The sequence below is a fragment of the Lepus europaeus genome, chromosome 4 (genome assembly GCF_033115175.1).
Source record: "Lepus europaeus isolate LE1 chromosome 4, mLepTim1.pri, whole genome shotgun sequence".
In the NCBI taxonomy this organism is placed as follows: Eukaryota; Metazoa; Chordata; class Mammalia; order Lagomorpha; family Leporidae; genus Lepus; species Lepus europaeus.
This window is the reverse complement of record NC_084830.1, coordinates 99,309,711-99,329,604: the sequence shown is the minus strand read 5'-3', so window position 1 is coordinate 99,329,604 and position 19,894 is coordinate 99,309,711. Positions and strand designations below refer to the sequence as shown.

General features: G+C 53.7%; 1 protein-coding gene across 1 annotated transcript; it reads right to left on the bottom strand.

The window, feature by feature from the left end:
• Positions 1-673: 673 nt before the first annotated feature.
• Positions 674-11,485, bottom strand: GRM6 (glutamate metabotropic receptor 6). Its single transcript, XM_062189605.1, has 10 exons — positions 11,009-11,485; positions 8,041-8,257; positions 7,576-7,711; positions 6,452-6,606; positions 5,906-6,046; positions 5,620-5,820; positions 3,854-3,999; positions 3,125-3,748; positions 1,597-1,908; positions 674-871 (listed from the first exon to the last, which is right to left on the bottom strand). The coding sequence occupies exons 1-10, from the start codon at positions 11,483-11,485 to the stop codon at positions 674-676; spliced, it is 2,607 nt and encodes an 868-aa protein (XP_062045589.1).
• Between the last annotated feature and the right edge of the window lie 8,409 nt (positions 11,486-19,894).

Below are 19,894 nucleotides of genomic sequence, written 5' to 3'. Positions count from 1 at the left end.
TCGGAGAATCCCCGGAGGAGGGAAACCTGGTGAATGCACTCCTTGTGACATCAAGTGTGTAGGAATAGAGGGTGCCCCACTGTCCACGAAAGGATTCTTGCTGTGGCCTCCACGTGAGACACCTACAAGAGGACACCAGAACTTGCCAGGCAGCAAAGAACTCCCAGCAGCGAGACCCGGAACGTGGGAAAGTCTTCAGCTGGCAGCTGGAACTCTAGGTCAGAAACCTCACCCCGGTCGGAACCCGGTATCCTCCATCCATATGAAACATGTGCACAAAGAAACCTGTCTACAGGCTCTCACATACTGTCCAGTCCCCAGGTTACATGGCTGATCAAGAGCTGGAAATCTCACCTAACTGGGCCACGCCAGGGCATCATCATGGCCTTTGAAAAATCACAACAGAGACCAGGGTTTAGCCCCTCTCTGGAGATGGACTCCTCTCGGCCCACCAGGAAGTCCGGTCTGCAGGGAGGCAGTGGGAGGCCGACATGCATGGAAAAGCAGGGGCACGATGCTGATCTTGCTGAAGGCTGGCCCCTCCCGCACTGGGCATAGCCTTTGGGGATTCCATCTCTGCTGACCGTGGACGAGAGCTCCTTCCAGCTTCCACCAGGAAGCCAAGAGGAAAGTGATGACAGGAAATAGCCGGTCCCATTCCCAGTGCGCCCTGCTACTTAGGGTCCTCTGTGTCTGCACCCTTGGGGGGCGCTGCCACCGTGGAGGTGGTCTTGAGGCTCCGCTTCCGCTTTGCCACATTCTGCTCGGGGTGGAACAGGATGACGTAGGTCTTGGGTACATAGAGCATGCCGAGGGACACCGAAGCGCTCAGGCTCAAGGACACGGTCAGCGTGGTTGTTTGGATGTAGATCTAAGCCGTGGAGGAAGGCACAAGTTGGAACTCAGCCCTGTTCCCTCCCATGCTGCTTGCTACATAGACAGGAGGGGAGCCTCCTTCAGCTGGGAGAGCCGGTGGAGCACTCAGGAGAGCAAAGGCACAGTGCATGGGGAGGTTAGCAGTCACACTGTGGCTCTGCTGTAGGCAGGAGGGAGGGGAGTGGCAGGGGACCAGTGTGTGTGTGTGTGTGTGTGGGGGGGACAAGTAACTGATGTAAGGGAGGGGTCATTAGCCAAGAGTGACACCCAAGGAACCAGTGCCTATGTCTAAATGGGCCAGAACATGTGAATGAGGGAAAGAACAGGTTCTCCAGTGTGCCAAGGAATGAATGAATGAACACGGACTGCATGGAGGTGTAAAATGGCAAACACAGCTTCTACTGCACACAGGAACAGACAGCACACTGAAAGATCAAGCAAGCAGGCTGTTGGTGAACGGATATAGAGATTTAAAGAATGAAGGGACAAAGGAAAAGGGGAGTGACTGAGAGAACAGAGAAATAGCAAAATCAAAACAAAACAAAAAACAGAACGATGAGCAAGCAACTATTTGGGTCTATGAATTACTCAGCCAACCAAGAAATCATTCAGTTAATGAAGAATCTGAATGGGAGTCCAGCCCTTAGAAAGATGGACCCCTTGCATGGACAGGCAGGAAACAAACCAGACATCAAGCCCTCCCAGGGGCCCCCAGTTTACCTTTTCAGCTGACTGGGCAGTGCCAAAGAAGATAGGCACGAAAGCCAGCCAGACAATGCAGGTGGTGTACATGGTGAAGCCGATGGGCTTGGCCTCGTTGAAGGTCTCAGGGACGCCTCGGGCCTTGATGGCGTACACGGTGCACGTGACCATGAGCAGCAGGCTGTAGCCCAGGCAGCCGATGAGGGACAGATCTGACATGTCACACTTGAGCACCCCTCTGGCCTGCTCCGGGTCCACTGTGCGCTGCTCTTCGTAGTCAATCACGCTGTGCGGGGGCTGAGCCCCCAGCCACGCGATCACCCCCACCACCTGCAAGAGCCAATGCAGTGTCAGGGATACACTCACCCTAGGGTCCTGACCTACTGAGGGGAGGCTTGGCCTGTCAGAGCCACTGTGAAGAGGGGACGTATGTGCCTGTGACACAGGCAGGTGGAGAGCAGCTCTGTGGTGCATGTCCATGTCAGCACCAGGGCACTGGCTGGGTAAGAAGTGCTGGATGTGGGGCTGGTGCTGTGGCTAAAGCCCCAGCCTGCAGTGCCGGCAACCCACATGGGTGTGGGTTCTAGTCCCGGCTGCTCCACTTCAGATCCAGCTCTCTGCTATGGCCTGGGAAAGCAGTGGAAGATGGCCCAACTCCTTGCATGTGGGTGATCTGGATGAAGCTCCTGGCTCCTGACTTTGGATCGGCTCAGCTCTGACTGTTGCAGCTATTTGGGGAGTGAACCAGTGGATGGAAAACCTCTCTCTCTGTCTCTGCCTCTCTATAACTCTTTCAAATAAATAAAAATAAATCTTTAAAAAAAATAAGTGTCTGGATGCTCTCTTCCTGTGTTCTGGCGATCATCTGCACAAGCTGCCCCATCCTGTCAGGTTACAGGACTGCAGGCAGAGACCCTAAACACATCATCTGTCTTGGCTCGGTCTTTCCACCTTCAGAATGGGCACCCTCAAGTTTCCGAGCCATCTGTCTCACAGCTATCCGGGGCTTCCCAGGCTCTGCTGTAATGTCATTGCTTTAGTGAATAGCCAGAAGGAAGTCCATTTAGTGTGTACAGTGTCCTGAAGTAGTGGCCGTGGGATGGAACCAGCTGTGCCCCTCCATAGTGGGCCTTGGAGCCTTCTCTCCCCTGCACCCCAGGGACCTGGGCAGCACTAACTCCCTTATGGAATAAGATCTTTGCTTCGGGAAAATCAATGGGATGTCTCTGCCCTGTTTCCATACAGGAGCCAAAATGTGGAAGTGCAGGTTCAAGCTGCGCAAATAACCTCATGGTGGTGCAGTCAGATGGCCCTGTGCCCCGGCTTGCACCTCGCTAATGTGGTTCCTGCAGAACTGGGCTCCCCAGAGCAGGCCTCCGCCTCTTGTGGCTCCTGTGTTTTGTTTTCTTTTACAGGGGACCCAAAACCAAGAGGAGGGGCTCTAGAAATACTTTCCGGATTTTTAGGGTCGGGGACAGTCCCCTCTGCCCATCTGGGCCCCGTGCACGCGCCAATCCCCTGGAGGTGCGCATAAGGCCCGACGCACCTGCAAGGAGGTGAGGCTGAAGGTGATGACGAGCTGTGAGGTAGGGCTGATGAAGGGCGGAGGCGTGACGGAACGCTTGCCCTGCTCGAAGATGCGGTAGATGCGGTTGGTCTTGGTGAGCAGTGCCGAATAGCTGAGCGTGGTGCCCAGGCCCAAGAAGAGTCGGCGAGTGGCGCACACGGCCGCCCCAGGCTCGGCCACCATGAGGAAAGTGACGGCGTAGATGAGGAAGATGCCGGTGAGGAGCACGTAGCTGAGCTCACGGCCGGAGGCACGCACGATCGGCGTGTTGTTGTGGCGCACGAAGGTGCCCACCACCGTGGTGGTCGCCATGATGCCCAGCACGGCCAGGAGGAGCGGCGGGGCCGCCCAGGGGGAGGACCAGGTGAGGCGCACCACGGGCGTGGGCCGGCAGCCCGTGTGGTTGGGCGTGGGCCTCATGTCTCTAGGGCAGGCCTCGCAAGTGAACTCGTCCACCTGGAAGCGGTACCCATCACAGGCCTCGCAGTGCCAGCAGCAGGGCACGCCCTTCACCATCTTCTTCCGCTCCCCTGGCCCACAGGGGAGGCTGCATTGAGAAGGGGGCACCTCGCGAGGGTCACCTGACCATTGCAGGGCTTCCACCTGGGACAGATGAAACACAGGCCAGTGACCTCTGCCCCCCCCCCCCCGCCCCCGGGATTAGGAACCCATTTCCCGACACCCGGAGCTCGGTCCTGAGCCACTCACATCCAGTCTAAGGGCCTCTGCCCATTGGCCCACAACTTGGTACCCGCCGCTGCTGGCACTGCCGTTGGTCGCCTGGTACTGGAAGATGTCATAGCGTCCTGGTGCATCACCATTCTCATTGAACATCACAGGGGTTCCAGCACTGCCTGGAGGGAGAATCTGTCACCCCGAGCTGGTCCGCCCACCCATCCAAGTTAGTCTCGTGGAGGGGCTTCAAGGACCAGCCAGGGTAAAGGGAGAACTTAACAGAGAGCAGGCCCATCATCTCTCGCACATCAAAGCCCCCTGAGATGCTGCCTGCACCCTCTAGGAAGGCTATATAAAAACAAAACACAAGGGGATGCTCGCACTTAGCCTAGCAACATCAAAGTGCCTGACAGATACACGAAAGACAGATATGCCTCAGCCACAAAAGGGAAAGACAGCTGACACCTGCTCCTGCGGATGTGCCTTGAGGATGCTGTGCGAAGGGAAATAACCAGTCACAAGTGAACCGATACAAAACAGGCTCACCCAGGAGACACTCAGGGCAGCCAACTGCAGAGACTGAAAGTGGAATGGTGGCCCCTTGGGCTGGGGGTGCAGAGTGAGGAGTTGTGTAAGGGGAAGAGAGCAGGAGTCTGGAGCTGGACGGTGGTGACAGGTGCATGACAGCGTGTGAAGTGCTCCGTGCCACTGAACTTACGCACTGAACAACCACCATTTAGCACATGTAACAAGCAGTGCCAAGAGGTGACTCTTGTGCTTTGCCACAACAGAAAAGAAAAAGCTTGAGCTTAGATTCATCCAAGACTTGAGTGATGTCATGAAATTGGTACTGATTGGAGCAATCTGCTCTATGTCTTTTTTTTTTTTTTGACAGGCAGAGTGGACAGTGAGAGAGAGAGACAGAGAGAAAGGTCTTCCTTTGCCGTTGGTTCACCCCCCAATGGCCGCTGCGGCTGGCGCACTGCGGCCAGCACACCACGCTGATCCGAAGCCAGGAGCCAGGTGCCTTTCCTGGTCTCCCATGCGGGTGCAGGGCCCAAGCACTTGGGCCATCCTCCACTGCACTCCCGGGCCACAGCAGAGAGCTGGACAAGAAGAGAAGCGACCGGGACTAGAACCCGGTGTGCCGGCACTGCAGGTGGAGGATTAGCCTATTGAGCCACGGCGCCAGCCTGCTCCATGTCTTTAAGATACTTGGTCCACCAGTTTGCTGAGTTGATCTGGAGTAGCATTATGGTGAGTGATTTAGCCATGGGCATGGCAGAGAAAGACGGCAGTAAGGATTTGGTGGAAGAGCAGAAACTCCAATTTTACGAAGCACACTAACTGAGCAGAGGCCTGTCTTTCCCCACAAACCATGTCCACGGCTGAGTCCACTGGGTCTTTCCAGAAAACATGGTATTCAGCCCCGATCATGCTCCCGTACCTTACTCAGAGCGGGCAGCGGTTGCATTGCATGGATCCTTCATGCAGATGTACCCCACGCATACCCCCAGAGCCCAGCTGCCTCTAAGCCCTGTGTGGTGGAGGTGAGACCTGTGTGTGAGCTGCCAGCGGGACACAGACAAGCTCCCCGATACCTGACTTCCGCAAATTAGGGCAAGGAGTGCCGAAGCCTGGCAAGGGAGGAGCACTGGACAGTGGTGACTGGAGCTTGGCTCAAGTAGCCCTCAATGGGCCCCAGGAACCTCACGCTGCCATTCTTCACTCCCTCCCCTTTTCGTCCTGAGTCCCCCACGTCCCAGTGGGAGCTCCGGCACCCACTCACACCCACTCACCGTTGAAGCGCACAGCTCGAATATACTGCAGCAGCGTCCGCCCATCGGTGGGCTCCATGGCCGGGCACAGGCCCGTGTACCCGGGGCAGAGGGCCTGGTGCATGCTGTGGAGGGCGTGAGCAATGGCGTACACAGCATCGATCACAAACTGCACCTTCCCTTCCTGCTCATAGGCAGAGTCCTGTCCGATGCGTTCCTCACCTGTCCTAGGGATGACCGCAGGTAGTGTGCCCAGCCCCCACGTGCCTCCTTCCCCTCCACCCCCCACCTCCTGGGCAGCTCTCACCTGTGCACTTGCGGGTAGCCTCATCTGATTGGCCGCCGGAGCTGGTCAGTTTGCAGTTAAAATTCTCTTCCCAGAATTCTGCAAACCAGATGTTCCTGCGGTTGTTCTCCAGGGAGCGAGTCATGAAGTATTGATCGAAGCCTAAGAGAGCGGGCGGGGAGGGAGGGAGGAAGGTGATGCGCATCTGCCCATCTGCATCACCACAGCCCTAATCTCCCTTTGCTACGTGCTCACACTGCAGCTAGGGGCGGCCCTGGGACTGAGTTCTGCCAGGGGAACCCAAGGCCAACAGGGAGAGGTAGAATTTGCATCCTGATAACATTCAGAGCCTGCCCACTTTGAAAGACTTCTATCCTTGCCCTTTGCTTCTCAGTTAGGATGCTGCTGTGATGATGGAATGGGGCAGAACTTCAGCAGCCATCTTGTGCAAATGAGACCATCAGCACAAAGGCACAGAGCAGCCAGACACGGTGCGGGAAGAGAAGGGTGCAGAGAGCCCGGGGAGGGGGGAGCATAGGGTGGGGGACAGCAGGGCTCCAGCCTCACCATCAATGGAAGCCCTCTTGGGTAGGATGGTGATCGCCCCCACGGCCACATCCTCCAGGCTCAAGATGGGGGAGGTCTTGGACCCCCAGCTGTCCGAGCCCACCCACAGGAAATGGCCGGTCAGGTTGGCTTGGCGCGTTGCTTCCAGGACTCTTCTGGAAGAAACAGAGCTGGGGGTGAGGGAGGGCCTGGGTTCCTCCTTCCGCCTGGCCCAGGTCCCCCACATGTGTGGTCTATGTACCTGTGCCACAGTCTCCCCTAGAGAAACGGTGGGGGAGCATATCAGGATACATTCCCTGGCTTCCCTCAGACCCCAGGCCTGCCCATGTGCTCTGCCCCTGGCCCCAGGCTTGCTCCTCAGGGTGGTGAGCTCAGAAGGTGGTAGAACCTTTAAAAGGTGCATCCAGGGAAGGTGGCTGGGATGCTGGGACCCTGGTGAGTTCCACAGAGGGAGTTGTTAGAGAGCGAGCCTCCCTCTCTCTGAGCTCCCACCGTGATGCCACCTGCCATGCTGTGATGCAGCCAGGGGCGTGCACCAGAGCCAGCCAGATGCTGTATGGACTTGCAGCCTCCAACACTGAGAGCTAAATAAACTTTATTCCTTTTACCCAACCTTGGGTAATTTTTTAAATAGCAACAGGACATGGACTAACATGGAAGGGGTCCCTTGGGAAAATCCAGGCCAGTGAGAAGCCCCTTCCCCATTTGCCCCCGCCAATGTCACTCACAGCCTCCTAAGTTGGGGAGGTGCCACCTGCTGGTTCCAGGTCTGCAGGTTCTCAGGGCCTGGGTCCTGGCCTCCTGCTGGTACCCTCCCCAGGACTCCTTTCTGCACCAAGACCTGCCCACAGTCTCTTTCCCCACCCCCACCCTCAGCCATGCCAAGGATAGAAAGACACGGAGTCCTGGGTTTCCAGGTTAGGCTGGGAGCACCTTCACTGAGACGAGCTGGGATTCATTTCTGAGGACACTAGCTTCAGATGGCAGTGGGCACAGCGGGGGGAGGGAAGGGGAGGAGGTGGGGGGAAGGAATGGGTGGGGCTGGAGGGCATGTGCAGCTGGGCTGGGTAAAGGCCTCAGGGACAGCCTGGGGCGAGCCTGGCATCCCAAGTGCCCCATCCCACCTGATGTCGTCCTCATTGGCAAAGATGATGATGCCCCGGGCGTTGGGTGTCTCCATGAGCCTCTTGATCACCTTGTTGAATTCGCCAGGCTTTGGCTCCCTGGGAATCTTGATGGACTGGGCAATACAGACGCCCCCTGGTGTCGGGAGGGCCAAAGTCAGCGCTTCTCCCAGCAGCCCCCAGGTACATCAGGCCACCACCGCACGGGACTGTGTTCCTGTGTGTGTGTGTGTGTGTGTGTGTGTGTGGCAGGACCCACACTCAGGGGCTTGGCTGAGGGGGCCACGGGGGGAGTTTTAGCCCCGGAAGGCAATAGCGGGGTCCTCCACAGAATGTGGAGCACACCACGTCCCTGAAGCCCCCATTGGACTGGGTGCCCCCATGGCTTGACTCTGCCCCATCCGATGGCCCCGGCTCACACCTCCATAGGCTACTTGTTGCCTGGGACCCCTGTGCCCAGCTCACCAGCCTCGCGGGAGATCTGCACAAAAGCCTCAACCCCACTCTCGCCGTAGTTGCCCTCGGAGGCCAGTGTGGAGACGTAGTTCCACCCCAAGGCCCGCACGATGTCCACCATGGCCTGGGCCTGGTAAGAGTCGGGGGGCACCACTCTGGAGAAGAAGTCATAGCGTGTGGAGTCGCTGAGCTCTGGGGCCGTGGAGGCGTAGCTGATCTGGGGAATCTGTAAGCAGGGAGGATACCTGGGCTGCGGTGGGGGCTCAGTAGCCCCAGGGAGGGACAGCAATGGGGACTTGGGTATGGAAGGTGTCGGTAGGGGTTTGGGGGCCTGTGGGGACCTGTGACAGTCGGGCATGGACGGTTTGAGGTAGGGAGTGGTGCAGGGGGTGGGGGCAGCGGGAGTCGATGGCCTCTGAGAGAGGCCAGGGTAGCCCTCAGTTTGATAACTAAGTCTGGTGGAATACGGCAGGTGTGAGGGGACAGAGCAGGGCCACCAGACACAGCTGAGCTGACAAGGACACGGGAGCCAAGGAGCAGTGAGGCTGCAGCCCCGCCTGCAGCTGGTCCACACACTGGGCACAGGCTGCACCTGCCAGGGCAGGGGTAAAGGGATGTCCCTGTCAGCCCCAGAGCAAAGCTCATTTTCCTCATTCCCACCAAGGGGGCAACCAGTGCGGATGGCTGCCCTACAAGGATGGGAGCAGACAGGGACCTGGAGGCGGGTGTTGGCCTCAGGGCCGTGTCTGACTTCTGGAAGGGGTTGCTGGGAACTGGGCTATATCTGTGTGCAGTAGAGCAATGAAGAGAAAGTTTATGGGCTGAGCCAGTTGACCGAGGAGGAGGAGGGCAGAGAAAGTATGGAAGGAGTAGGGAGGATGGCACCCCTGCCAGGGCTGGACAAGTCCTGACGAGGGTGGCAGACAGAGGGGACAGAGGGGACAACGAAGTATGTCAAAGAGAGACACACTCAGTACAGAGTGCAAGGAGCCGGGGAGCAGGTGTGCTGGTCAGAAGGGGTGAGCTGGGCAGGAGGGGTCAGGGCCTGGTGTAGGGAAGCTGAAGCAGAATGGGAAGCAAGTATGGGGCATGGGTGGAAGAATGAGGGGAGAAGGAGGTGGGGGGAACGGATCTGGGGGAGCTGGAGATGGAAAGAGAAAAACAGGAAGACGGAGCAGGGAAGCCAGAGACACGGAGGCCAGGAAAGCCCCGCCCCCACCCCCTCCGCCACCCACCCAGGGCAGCTGTGGCCAGAAGCTATTTGGGCTGATACCTCGGGCTTCAGAATGATCTTCCCATGCAGGCTGGACCTCCTTGGGGAAGTTCATCAGAAACCCTGAGGTCACAGGGACATGCTGGACATGACCCTGAACCCCTTCACGCACAAAGCATCTCCCTCCACCCAGCCCCGCCACCGGGAGCCCAATGTGGCCGGTGGTTGTGTTTTGTCTGCCATGCTTTTACTTCCAAGATTTTTGAATGAGCAGACTGCGTCTGAAAGCAGACAGTCACAGCCCAGGTTCAGTCCTTGGCTGAGCCAGCGGCAGCAGGCCCTGGGCTAACAGCCCCTGTGGGCCTCTGGATGCCCCTGAGTTTGAGCCGTCTGCATTCCATCTAGGAGAGCGAGACAGGAACCAGTGTTCCAGGCAGGGCCCACAGACTCCCAAATGGGCGGGTGACGACACACTGGGTGGCTACACAGCCTCTACTGGAGCCTTGAGCACACTGAAGTGGGTGGAGTTACATGTCTGCCCCCTGGGGTGGGAGGCGGTACCAACCATGGGGTAGGCAGGCTGGCTGCTGCCCCTGGGAGAATCAGAATCAGACTCCCAGGAAGCTGCAGTCCTCTCCTGCAGGCAGGCAGAAGCAAAATCTTTCTGTCACCAAACATCAGGCACATGGTCCAGCACCCCCAAGTGGAAACCTCAAAGGCTGTAAGGACTGTAAGGGATACACTGCTCCTCCCAGCACCCTACAGACCAGGGCAACACGGGGCCAGTCCCGGCACCTGGAAGGCAGATGCTGCAAATGCCCACGCGAGAAAGGAGAACCCACCCTCTTCTTGTGAAGACACCTGGGAACAAGGTTAAAGGCAAGCATTTGAAATGGAGTTTAGATGCAAAAAAACGAGAAGAGGGGGTCAGTGCTGTGGTGCAGTGGGTTAAAGCCCCAGCCTGCAGTGCCGGCATCCCATATGGGCGCCGGTTCGAGTCCCGGCTGTTCCTCTTCCAATCCAGCTCTCTGCTATGGCCTGGGAAAGCAGTGGAAGATGGCCCAAGTCCTTGGGCCCCTACACCTGCGTGGGAGACCAGGAAGAAGCTCCTGGCTCCTGGTTCCTGGCTTCGGATCAGCTCAGCTCTGGCGGTTGTAGTCATTTGGATAGTGAACCCAGCAGAATGGAAGATCTCTCTCTCTGGCTCTACCTCTCTCTGTATCTCTTTCTTTCAAGTAAAATAAAATAATTCTAAAAAACAAACAAATAAAAAAAGAGGAGAGAAGCACTAGACTACTGTGCCTATCCACCCCAACCCCCTAAACCACCCACGGGCAGCTCCCAAGGCCTACTCTGGAAAAACAGGCCCTGGTTCCAGGGAAACCCTGGCAACTCTGTGAGGCTTAGGGAGCTGGAACACCTTGTACTATTGTTCAGCGTGTGCATAAAAGGGCACCCAAGTAAGTGGGCAAGTAGCGAAGCCTCAGTCCGCCCCCAGGCACAGGATGGATCTGTGCCAGCCCTGAGTTCACACAGAGCTGGGTGTGTGTAGGCGGCAGAGCAGGCAAGAGGGATCGTAGGGATTTGCTGCGTCAGGCTGAATGAATGAGTTTCTTGAAGCAGCTTTTCATCTGTGCGAATTAAAGTGATTAAAAGGGAGACTCTTCTAGAGAGAGAGAAGTCAAGAAAGAAAAGGCGTCAGCCACCCCAAGGGTGTGGACGGGACATAGACGCTGGGAACCGGATCAGCCTTGCAGCTCTCACCGCGAACAGGCGCAGCACGTTGGCCACCATGATGGAGACGGAGCTGGCCGAGGCGCCCACCACCGCCACCACGCGCTCTGGAGGAGCGGCGCGCAGCGGGGGGACGCCTCCCGGACAGCGCACGGCCGCCTCGTCGCCATCGCCGCGGCCGCGGATCAGCGCCTGCACGAAGCTCAGCGCCTGCTCCAGCGCGTACGTGTCCCGCGAACAGGTGTCTAGCAGCCGCGCGCCCAGGCGCACGCCGGGCAGCAGCTCGGGGTCGGCGTTTACGCGGTCCAGAGCGTACAGCATGGCTTCGAGCCGGTGCACTCCCTGCTCCTTCTTCAGCTGCCCGCACGCCCGGCCCGCCGCGCCGCGCGCGTGCACCGGGAACAGGCCGCCCAGCGTGAGGCCGCCCGCCAGGCGCACCGAGCCGGCGGCGCGCACCGGGCTCGTCTGAGCCAGCCACGCCAGCAGCGCCAGCAGCAGCCGTGCCATCGGCTCGTCGGCTGCGGGAAGAAAGACAGAGGGGCAGCGTTCTCACCGGGAGCGCGGACTCAGGGCCCCCGGGAGGGGGGGGAGGGCTAAGCGAGCCGGCCAATTAGGGGGTGCCCACCTAGGTAGGCTGCAAAGACCACTATCTGTCACCCTCTGAACCTGACCACTTGGGTCCCTGTCTTCCGATCACTACCTCCACCTCGTCAGTCCTGCCCCTGCCCCTGCCTGCCAGCTCGGGGTCCCTCTTCCTCCAGGGCTCACCCCAGCGCCCACCCAGGTTCCTTGCATAGCCACACTCACCGTGCCAGCCGCTGTCGGTTCTGGACAAACCAGCGACAGATGCTAAGGACCCTGAGTGAGAGAGGATTTAAGGATTCTGGGGAGGGAAGAGAGGCAGCCCAGCCCATGGGGAACCCCTCCTGTCCACAAGCGTGGCTGGCAGGACTGGCCGGCGCTGCCTATCTGCTGCCTGCCGGCTCCTCCTCCCCGGCTCTATTTCTCTCTTCCTGCCCTTGGATTGCACCTGACCCAGACCGTCTCAGGCTGTCTCTCCCTGGGGCTGTCTCGGGCACACACTCTCTGTTCCTCTGTCTCCTCTGCCTCTAGCCCACCCACCACGGCTGTCTGCTCAGATTCCCTCTGTCCATCCCACCCTCCTCCCTGGCCCCAGCTCTCAGCCCTCTGAGGTGTGCACTGACGGTCAGCCCATGGGAGCCAAGGGCAGCGCTGAACCTGTGGCCCTGAGCGGCCAGAGGGGCTGTGCTCCTATAGATCTTTAACCTCAGCACACGAGCAACAGCCCTGCCAAGAAGGCACCTTTGCTGTCAGCCCCCCTGTGCAGATGGGAGGATGGAGACTTGCCCAAGGTCACTTGGCTGGCATATGGGACCATGTGCACCCAGAAAGATGGGGAACCACCAGCCTGCCCTGACTGGCAGAGAGAGACAGAGCTTGCCGGCTCAGCCTGTAGCTCCCACCACCGCCTCCTGTGGCTGCTGACGACGCTCTGAAGTTGTTGTTCTAGTCCTTGCTAAAGGCAGCCTGGGCCCTGGGGTCTGAGGCAGCGGACTCTGGAGTAGGGGCTCATGCAGTACTGGCTTTCTCCTGTACTGTCACCATGACCTCATCTGAGGCCCCTGGGTTCGGCTCTGTGGTGCCAAGAGAGCAAAGGGCTTACAGGTGGTGAGCTCCCAGCTGCAGGGATTAGCAGTCGCCTCCTATGGGGCCTGAGCCGGCTTAGGCTCCATTAGCCAGAGTGGATTAGGGTGGCCATGGGACAGGGAGGGGGCGGGATTTGGACAGGGTTGACAGAGGGAATAAGCAGGAAAAATGCCACCTTTCCCTCTCCCTGCCCCAACACCCAATGCCTCTGATACTCTGTTCCCAGAGCCGTGAAACCACCTCTCTCTGGGAAAAGCCAGGAGTCAGGAGACCCAGGTTCACCTTGGCTGCTACCCATTTTACAAATTGGGAGGCTCTTAGCTGGGGCTAGGCCAGAGCATGACACTGGAAAGGATTGTACAGACCGGTGTTCAAGGAGGATGAGCCCCTTCCTGGCCTCCAGGCAGTCAGACAGCAGGTTCCTGGCTCACGTGGTCAGAGTATCCACTGGCTCTGGCATGGAGGCTGACCATCAGGGAAAGGGGGCTGAAGCTGGAAGACAGATGGAGGCCCTTGCAGTGGTTCAGGAGGGAGGCGAGAGCATCTGAGACTGGTGCTGGCATGGAAGGCAAGGGAAGGGAGTGGATTCCAGGTCTGGGGAAGAATTGGCTTTGAGGGTGAAGGACAGGAGGATGTCATGGTTGGGACATTCCCTGAGAAAATGAGGACCAGGAGCAGGCAGAGCAGGTGCAATGGGGGCAGATGCTAGGAGTTCAGGCTCAGTGTGAGAAAACTGAGCAGCCTCTGAGAGAGTTTAAGGGTAGATCAAGTCCATGGTTGAATTCATAAGACCTCAATGACCTCCTATAGCTCTATTTACACAAACAATCACAGGGTGGGTCAGGGCTTCGATGTAAGAATTTGGTGAGATTAGTTCCTAGTACTCAGATCAGACCTGGTACATTCAGATGGATGGACTGTGGCTGTTTGGTACACAGGCCCTGGGAGCTCCAGAGCTCCAGTTTAAATCATGTCCAAATCTGTACGTGAGAAAGCAACTTCTGTTGCTTTTGAAGTGTAAGTCAGTGTTTTGCCTCCTGGTGTCTGTAACTCCACACTTTGCCATGTGCTGTTCTAGGCGCTGGAGAGATTGCAGAGGAAGAAGCAGGTGAAATACTGTCTTTGTGGATCTTACCTCCTGGTGCTGAGACTGGCCAGCACCACACATGTGCAGCGGCACAGCAATCCTTTGACCACAGACACCTGCTCCGGAGTTACTCTCTGAGGATGTTCACACTCTCCTTTCTCCTCATCTTCATCTCTTCCATTTCAGTTTGTATTAGACTCTTTATGAATCTGTCTTGTATCTTTTTTTAAAAGGTTTATTTATTTATTTGAAAGTCAGAGTTACACACAGAGAGAAGGAGAGGCAGAGAGAGAGAGGTCTTCCATCCATTGGTTCACTCCCCAGATCCGAAGCCAGAAGCCAGAAGCTTCTTCTGGGTCTTCCACACGGGTGCAGGGGCCAAAGGCGTTGGGCCATCTTCTACTGCTTTCCCAAGCCATAGCAGAGAGCTGGATCAGAAGTGGAGCAGCCAGGTCTTGAACCGGCACCCATATGGGATGGCAGAACTGCAGACACAGATCCCCTGTCTTGTATCTTGATGTCTTCCAAGTTATTTTTTTTTCACCAAGTTCGTCCACAAGATTGCCTTGAATGTAACTCTCCATCACTCTTGAAGGCAGAGTTGCAATTTGCTTTCATTAGTCACTTGTGTGACCTGCAGTGGCCTTTGACTGACCTACTGCCTTCTGCTAAAGATTGCCCCAAACAGGAGACCTGAGCTTATGCTGATCTGCCAGCAATTTCTTTTTTAAACCCCCAAATCGAAAGCCAGCTTCACCTCTGCAGGTGTGTGCTTACCCCACCTCTCTTGAGGTGCTATGGTTTGAATGCCTGTCCCTTCCATCACTCGCTGAATTTTTAAAAAAAGATTTATTTTTATTTTATTCATTTGAAAGGAAGAGTAAGTAACACAGAGAGAAAGAGAGACAGAGAAAGGGATCTTCCACCTCCTGCTTCACTCCTCTGATGGCCACAACAGCCGGCATTGGGCCAGGCTGAATCCAGGAGCCAGAAACTCCATCTGGGTCTTCCATGTGGGTGGCAGGAACTCAGGTACTTGAGCCAACATCCACTGGTTCCCAAATAGATTAGCAGGGAGCTGGATCAGAAGCAGAGCAGCTGGGACTCGAATCGGCACCCCAATACATAAAGTGAGCATCTGGAAGGCAGCTTAACTTGCTGTACCACCAAACTAGCCCCTCAGGCTGAAATTTAATTGCTACTGTAGCAGTAATAAGAAGTGGGACCTTTAAGAAGTGAGTAGCCATGGGGATGTGTGAGCGGGGAAGGGGTTAAGTTGCCTGTTCAGGTACCTGTTAGGGTCCTGGCTCCACTTCCCATCCAGCTTCCTGTGAATGCACCCTGGGAGACAGCAGATGGTGGCTCAAGCACTTGGGTTTCTGCCATACATATGAGAGACATGGATGGAGTTCTGAGCGCCTGGCTGCAGCCTGACCTAGCCCTGGCTGCTGCGGACATCTGGGGAGTGAATCAGTGGCAGGAAGATCTCTGTTTCTGCCTCTCTTGAGTCCTTTAAATCAAATGAAAATAGGGGCCAGTGCTGTGGCATAGCGGGTAAAACTGCAGCCTGGGGTTGCATAGGGGTTGCACCCCTATGGGTGCTAGTTTGAGTTTCAGCTGCTGTAATTCCAGTCCCTCCCTGCTAACGCACCTGGAAAAGTTGCAAAGGATGGTCCAAGTGCTTGGGCCCCTGCACACACATGGGAGACCTGGAAAATGCTCCTGGATCCTGGCTTTGGAGGTGAACCAGTGGATGGAAGATCTCTCTCTGTCTTTTCCTCTCTGTAACTCTGCCTTTCAAATAAATAAATCTTAAAAAAATGAAAATAAATAAATTTTAAAGTTTAGCTGTGGATGCGTCTAAGGAGGCCCTTACAAAGTTCTCCTGAAATCATTTAAGTATCTCAAACCAATGTTACTCCACGTTACCTTCGTTGACATTTCTAAATACAACTCAGCTCCTGGTAAAAGCCATAGCATTTTTTGAACAGTTAATAATGTGATTGGCAGTCATCTTCCTACTTCTCCTGGGGCACAATTAATGCAAATGTGTGCAAGTTGGAATTTTTTTTCTTTTTTTTAAAGGTATATTTATATTTTGAAAGGAAAAATTACAGAAGAGAAAGAGGGAGAGATCTTCCATCCGCTGGGTCACTCCCCAAATGGCCACAGCAAGCCAGGAGCCTGGAGCTCCACCCTGTCTCCCACATGGTGACAGAGACCCAAGTACTTGAGCCATCTTCTGCTGCTTTACAAGGCACATTAGCAGGGAGCAGCCTGTTCATGTGGGATGCCAGCATTGCAGGTGGTGGCTTCATGTGCCGTGCCACAATGCAGGCTCGCAAATTAGAGTTTTCAACTCTTCTTATTGCATGGAACTGTGGGAGTGCCATCCAAATTTCTTCTGCTATGAAACTTCCAGTTGCCTCTTATGGAGACAACCACTGGCAACCCACACCTGAGCCAGGCTTGGGAAGGTGGATAGCAGCTGAGCAGGCAGCACAGGAGAAATGCAGTGTGAGCCAGGCACTCCGATGGTGCAGTGCCCAGATGTTGGGCAAGCAGTGAAGGTGCACTGAGGAAGTATTTGCAGGCAGAGAATGTTAAAGTCATTTCATAAAACATGAGTCTTATTCTAAGTGAAAGGCCCACATGGCTTGACCTATGAGTTAAATCAAGTTTAAAAATTACCAGTGCTCATTATATCAGTTTGTATGGTTTTTATGGTTTAATATGGCTATTGACAAAGGGATCACATAAATAAGACCAAGTGTCTGCTAGTAACAATAGATAGAATTAAAAAGGAGAGAATGATCCAACATGGGAAGCAGGCCACACAGCAGACTCATAGAATGACAAAAACCCTAAACAGTGCCCTGGCCTCAGAATCAGCCCTTAAGGCATTAAGATCTGGCTAAAAAGCCCATGAGAGCATTTTAGGCATAGAAAGCCGAGAGACTGTGGCAAAAAATGGCCTACATGAAAGATTTCTATGAGTGACAGCCCAGTGGAAAGAAGGGACCATCAAAGAAGGAGGTACCTTTCTCTGAAGGGAGGAGAGAACTTCCACTTTGATTATGGCCTTGTCTAAATAATGTTGGAGTTTGTGTCTCAAGAAGCTTCATAGCCTTGGAAGCTCATGACAAGAGCCTCGGGTGATCACTGATGTCATAAATAACAGTGTCAATTAAATCAACAACAGGAGTCACTGCACTTGCTCCCCATGTAGGACCTCTGTCCTCAATGAGTTGTACTATGTAAAACTTGTCTTCAAACAGTACTCAATACTTTGTGTGTCTGTGTGGGTGCAAACTGTTGAAATCTTTACTTAGTATAGAATTGATCTTCTGTATATACAGATAATTAAAAATGAATCTTAATGAAGAATGAGATGGGAGAGTAGGAGGTGGGATGGGAGTGGGGGTGGGAGGGCAAGTATGGGGGGGAAGAACAGCTATATTCCAAAAAGCTGTACTTAGAAATTTATATTTATTAAATAGAAGCTTTCAGAAATATGGACATTAATTTAAAGACCAATGTGAACGCAAAGCACGGGCTCGCAGTTTTGGTGGTGGAAGAGTCACATAGAAATGTCTGAAGGCTCACTCATGAGTGCTGTGCTTTAATCTGCCCTTCCATGGGGCCAGGAGGGCTTTCAAGAGTGAGATATTTGGAAAACTTCATTTGTAAGGAGCTACTTACCAAATGTCAGAGTATTGTTAACTGGGAGATACTGTTTGCTTGTTTTCAATAGGAAAACCTATAACCAGAAAACAACTTCTCCTCAAAGTTAGAGAGACCAAAGTGGAAAGGGGCCATACAACTGTTACCGACTCCAGGCTCCTTGGCTCATTTGTAAGTGGAAATTGTCAGGAGGTCAACATGCAATCCAGATACAGTTGATTGGGGCTCATGCTGGAGTGCAAGGGAGACAGCTTGGCTGGAGGAGGCCCCACTGCAAGGCTCAGTGAGGGAGCTGAGCTTCCCCCTTGGCACAGAAACTTTGATCTGCATCTGGCCTGGAGTCCCCAGCTCACCACACTTGACCCACGACACCTGTCCTGGCATGTCCCATGCATGTAACAAACTTGCATGCCTTCTCTCCTGTCAGTAAGTTTCTGGTCAATTTGTTTCAGCAAATTCAGTTACTGAACCTTCAAGAGTGGGAGAGAAGGTCTCTTTGCCCCGTAATCATTGTTAAAGCCAGGTGACAGGGTCGTGAGATCTCTAGAAAACAGGACAAGAGGAAAAGACATCATGAAAAGAGTGAGAGGATAATAAGCCATGAAGTGAGAGAAGACATTTATACACCTCATAATCCACAAAGAATTGGTATCCAGAACATGGACTAAACTGCTATAAATTCAATCATAAAAACACAAATTACACATTAAAAATTTGCAAAAGATTTTATCAGTAATTTCTCAGAAGAAGATATCAAAATACGAATAACAATGGGAAATATATTTGATGTCATTAATGATCAGGGAATTTAAATGAAAGCTGCAATGAAGTTTTCAGCATAAAGGCTTAGATAGAGAAGCCTAAAAATTCCACATGTTGATGGGGATGAAAAACTAACTCGGATACACTGCTGTTAGGAGGGCACAACAATTTTTAAGGTATGCAAATTTCATGTATTTTCATGTACACAGATTTAGGAACATAGTGATTCTTCCCATCCTACCCTCTTGCCCACCCCTGCTCCCACACTTCCTCTTCCTTCCTCTCCTATTCCCACTCTTAATTTTTACAATTATCTGCTTTCAGTTTACATTATACTCATAAGATTAACTCTACACTAAGTAAAGAATTCAGCAAATGGTATGAAGAAAAAAAGCACTGATCGTCAACAGCAGAGACAAGGGCTGTAAACAATCGTCGAAGCTTAAATTGTGTATTTCTCTTCTATTTAGTATGTTTTTTGGTACTGTATTAATTATCACAGATCAGGGAAAACATATGCTGTTTGTCCTTTTGGGACAGGCTTACTTCCCCAAATATAATAAGAGTTTCTAGTTACATCCATTTTGTTTCAAAATAAAATATTGCATTCTGTTTTTTTATGGATGAGTAGCACGCCACAGTGTACATATACAATGTCTTAATCCAGTCTTTAGTTGATGGACATCTGGGTTGATTTTATATCTTAGTTATTGTGAATTGAGCTGTAATAAACATGGGGTTGCAAATCACTCTTTCATATTCTGATTTGATTTTGTTTGGGTAAATTCCCAGGAGTGGGATGGCTGGGTCACATGCTAGATCTATATTCAGATTTCTGAGGTATCTCCATGCTGTCTTCCACAGTGGCTGCACCAGTTTACATTCCCACCAACAATGGACTGGGGTACCTTTCCCCCCACATTCTCACCAGCATTTATTGTTTGTTGATTTCTACGCTACAGCTATATTTTCTTTTTTTAAATATTTATTTGAAAGAGTTACAGAGAGAGGTAGAGAGAGAGGTCTTCTTCCATCTGCGGATTCACTCCCCTAATGGCCAGACAGGCTGATTGGAAGCCAGGAGCCAGGAGCTTCTTCTGGGTTTCCCATGTGGGTGCAAGGACCCAAGGACTTGGGCCGTCTTCTACTGCTTTCCCAAGCCACAGCAGAGAACTGGATCAGAAGTGGAGCAGCCGGGACTCAAACTGGCACCCCTATGGGATGCCGGCACTGCAGGCGGAGTCTTTTACCTGCTATGCCATAGCACCGGCCCCCGTGACAGCCATTCTAACTGGGGTGAAGTGAAACCTCATTGTGGTTTTTATTTATTATTTTTTTAAAGATTTAGTTTATTTATTTGAAAGACAAATTACAGAGAGAGGTAGAGATAAAGAGGTCTTCCATCCACTGGTTCACTCCAGGTCCCCCACGTGAGTGGAGGGGCCCAAGGATTTGGGCCATCTTCCACTGTCTTCCCAGGCCATAGTGGAGAGCTGGATCAGAATTGAAGCAGCCGGGACTTGAACCGGCACCCATATGGGATGCTGGCACCACAGTGGCATTTACCTGCTATACTACAGTGCCAGCCCCATCCTGTAGTATGTCTTGAAATCTGGTATTGTGATGCCTCTGGTTTTATTTTTATTTTATAAGAATGCTTTATCTATACTGGTATCTTGTGTTCCCATATAAATTTTAGCATTATTTTTTGCAGA

Bases quoted from the DNA above. Each gene is read 5' to 3' on its own strand.
- GRM6 (XM_062189605.1), bottom strand. From the start codon at position 11,485: ATGGCACGGCTGCTGCTGGCGCTGCTGGCGTGGCTGGCTCAGACGAGC. The intron at 6,607-7,575 runs GTGGGATGGGGC...TGTTTCTTCCAG, and splicing joins GCCAATGAGGACGACATCAG to AAGAGTCCTGGAAGCAACGC. The intron at 3,749-3,853 runs GTGAGTGGCTCA...CATCTGTCCCAG, and splicing joins CAGAGGCCCTTAGACTGGAT to GTGGAAGCCCTGCAATGGTC.